The following is a 2832-nucleotide window of genomic DNA, read 5'->3' as shown; positions in this document are numbered from 1 at the left end:
TTTGCCTCTCTCTCGAGTATTGATTTTTGAGCGGTAAGCACCTGGCCCTGATCCAGTAACAATGCCTGAGAGACGTTTCTGAGGTGAGTGAAAGCGTGCAGTGTTGGGGCAAAAGCAGGGCTGCCCAGAGAAAAGTATTTGGATGCAAAACCATTTTTTTTTTTTTTGGCTGCGCTGCATGGCACGTGGTATCTTAGTTCCCCGATCAGGGATCAAACCCGCCCCCTGCATCAGAAGTTCGGAATCTTAACCACTGGCCCACCAGGGAAGTTCCCGCAAAACCATTTTTAATATGAGACTCTTAGAGACTTGGGCCCTTTAGGATTTGGGGCTGAAGAGCACTAAATATCTGTCCCCAGGCTTGGCATGAGGATCCTGGCAGGAACATCCTTTACTTGGTTCCTCCCATGGGTAAGAGAAGGGGCCGGGGGTCTCCCCAGGGCCACCTGCTAACTCTCACCTGACTCCCTGACAAGGGCTGGAGATGGCAATTCTCTGGGTTCCTGATTCATTCTTCCCATCCTGATTAAGACAACAGCAGAGCGTTCCAACATTCCTACCAACAACACACCTCTCTACCAGACCAACAGCTAACGTCGGTGTGGGAAGGGCAGGGAAGGTCCCCAAGCTCTGGACAGAGCCCAGCTGCTCCAGAGTCTGGCTGTCACCTTCTGTCCTTCACCTGCCCACGTACAGGCTCAACTTGCCAAGTGCTTTCTCAACCCTCAGCCCCCAGGAACACCCCTGGAGGGACGTGGTGCTGTCATGCACAGCACACCGGGGAGAACACGGAGGCAAGAGGTGGAGTAACTTGGCCAAGCCCAGATGTGTCTGACGCCCCAGGCTTTATGGAGGGCTGCCCTGGCCCTGCCCCCGGCTCTCTCTCCTCTGCACTTCACCCATGACCAGCAGCCCCAGGAACAGAGATGTTAGGAGGCCCTGACTCCAGGGAACTCTGAGGCTCCCGGGACATCCATGGTACCTGCTGTCCTAACCTGGCTGGTCTTCCCTCCAGCCACCCTCTGTCGTGAAACCTTCTTCTCTGGTCGCTGCCTTTTCATCGTCCCTCAGGCTTGTCGCTGCTGTTCTCCCAGCCTGCCGGCCCACTGCTCTCCCTGATCACACAAATTCTTCAAGACCCCTTGCAAATGGCTCCTTCTCCAGGAAGCCTTCGTGGGTTAGCTAGCACTTCTCAGACTCACCTAGAGGCCCCTTAAAACCGGTGGCTGGGCCCGACCCCAGAGCTTCAGAGCACATCTGAAGACGTGCATTTTTCTAACAAGTTCCGGGCTGCTGTTGCCGCTGCTGCTCTGGGGCTTCACCTTGAGAACCACTGGTTTGCACCAATGGTTTTCAACTGGGTTTGTTGGAGGTATATTGGGGGCCTTTGTGAGAGTTTGTGTGAAGGAGGAAACTTTGCTCCCCCCCCGCCCAAGCCCAGCAGGGCAGCTTTGCTTCTGTGCGTTTAATATGATGGACTTCCATGTAAAGTTCTGATTGAAGAAGGGATTTAGTTACTGGGAAAAAATGCTGCCCCTTCACTCACCCTGATCAAATGTGCTCTCGCTTCCAGAGGGGAAGGGCTGGCCTCTGGATGTGGAGTTTTCCCCAAGTAAAGGCTCTCCTTCCACGGGAGGTTCTATGTGATTTTAAGTGTAACACAGACAAACATTTCTCACTTGAGGAGCTGCTTTTATAAGTATTATAAAAATATTTATAACTAAAATAATTTTTAAATGTTAATAGTTTAGAATTCATTTTACTGAGAAGTAGGAGAAAATTCTAACATGTTGAACTAGCAGAGCTGTGATTTCACAGATGCTATTACTCAAGCTGAGGCTAAATTTAAAAAGTGAACAGATTTAAAGCCGACGTAAGGTAGCGTGTTAGGTAACAGCCCAGCTGACATACTGATAATGTAAAAATCAGGGTGATGGTTGGAAAGACTGCAGTTTAGGAAAAACTGTCCTTTAGAACAGTTTGAAAGTCACTTGAGGAGTCCTGCTCCCTCCGTGCTCTGGAATATCTTCCCCTTGAGTTCCATGCTCATCTCCCCGTTTTCTTTCTTAAACTAATACAAGATTAGGATGACGTTTTGAAAAGGGCATCTCGTAAAGCAGCCTCGTCCCCATTGGAGCACAGGCTCCGGCCCAGTAGCCAGCTGGCCATCTACCTTATGGTAATGAGGTGTCATCTCCCCACGGGGTCTGCCTTCCGCCCTTCCACTCCTGCCTCTTCCTCCGAGACCACCTCTCTCGCTCCCACCCGCCACTCTGTGCCAGCGGAAAGTGGGGGGGTGGGCAGGGAGAGGCGGCATCAAAGCCGTCCTGGCATCTTCTCCTAGTGCTGGAAGCAGGCGCGAAATGCGAGGGGGGCTTGTGCAATGGGGGCGGGACTTCGGTCCTCACCTGTACACCGTGGTCGGCGGGGAGCTCAGGCTGTCGTAGACGAGCCTCACGTGGCCCTGGTACAGCTCCAGTGCCAGGGGGTCATTGTCTCCCTTGTAGAGAAGGATGCCGTTGTCCTTGTCCGTGGCCACCTGGAGGGAGTCATGAGGGTCAGGGCTGCCCCGAGTCCCCACCTCTCCCGTCCCCGCCTCACAGAGCCCTCTTCCAGGCGGCCTCTTCTGAATGAGCCCTGGATCTGAATTCATGTCCATACTTCCTCCTTCATCTAGTCTGTTCATTTCCATAAGGAAGTCCTATACTTAATGCTCCAGCAAATGCTGATTGAGCAATTCAACAAATATTTATGGAGTCCCCTTTATGTGCTGCTATGTTTTTATGTACGTGTATGTGTGTGTGTGTATATATATATATACATATATAAAAA

At 51.7% G+C, this 2832-nt stretch overlaps 1 protein-coding gene across 1 annotated transcript in view; it reads right to left on the bottom strand.

Moving 5' to 3' along the window:
• SLIT3 (slit guidance ligand 3) overlaps positions 1-2832 on the bottom strand; it is a 611310-nt gene that overhangs the window by 25999 nt on the left and 582479 nt on the right. Inside the window, exon 32 of the mRNA XM_004271979.2 lies at positions 2409-2539. Coding sequence (XP_004272027.2) covers positions 2409-2539 — 131 coding nt within the window. The remainder of the gene's footprint in view (positions 1-2408; positions 2540-2832) is intronic.

This window comes from Orcinus orca, chromosome 3 (genome assembly GCF_937001465.1).
Source record: "Orcinus orca chromosome 3, mOrcOrc1.1, whole genome shotgun sequence".
Lineage (NCBI taxonomy): Eukaryota > Metazoa > Chordata > Mammalia > Artiodactyla > Delphinidae > Orcinus > Orcinus orca.
Note: the sequence above shows the minus strand (reverse complement) of the source record. Positions and strands in the feature narration are given on the sequence as shown.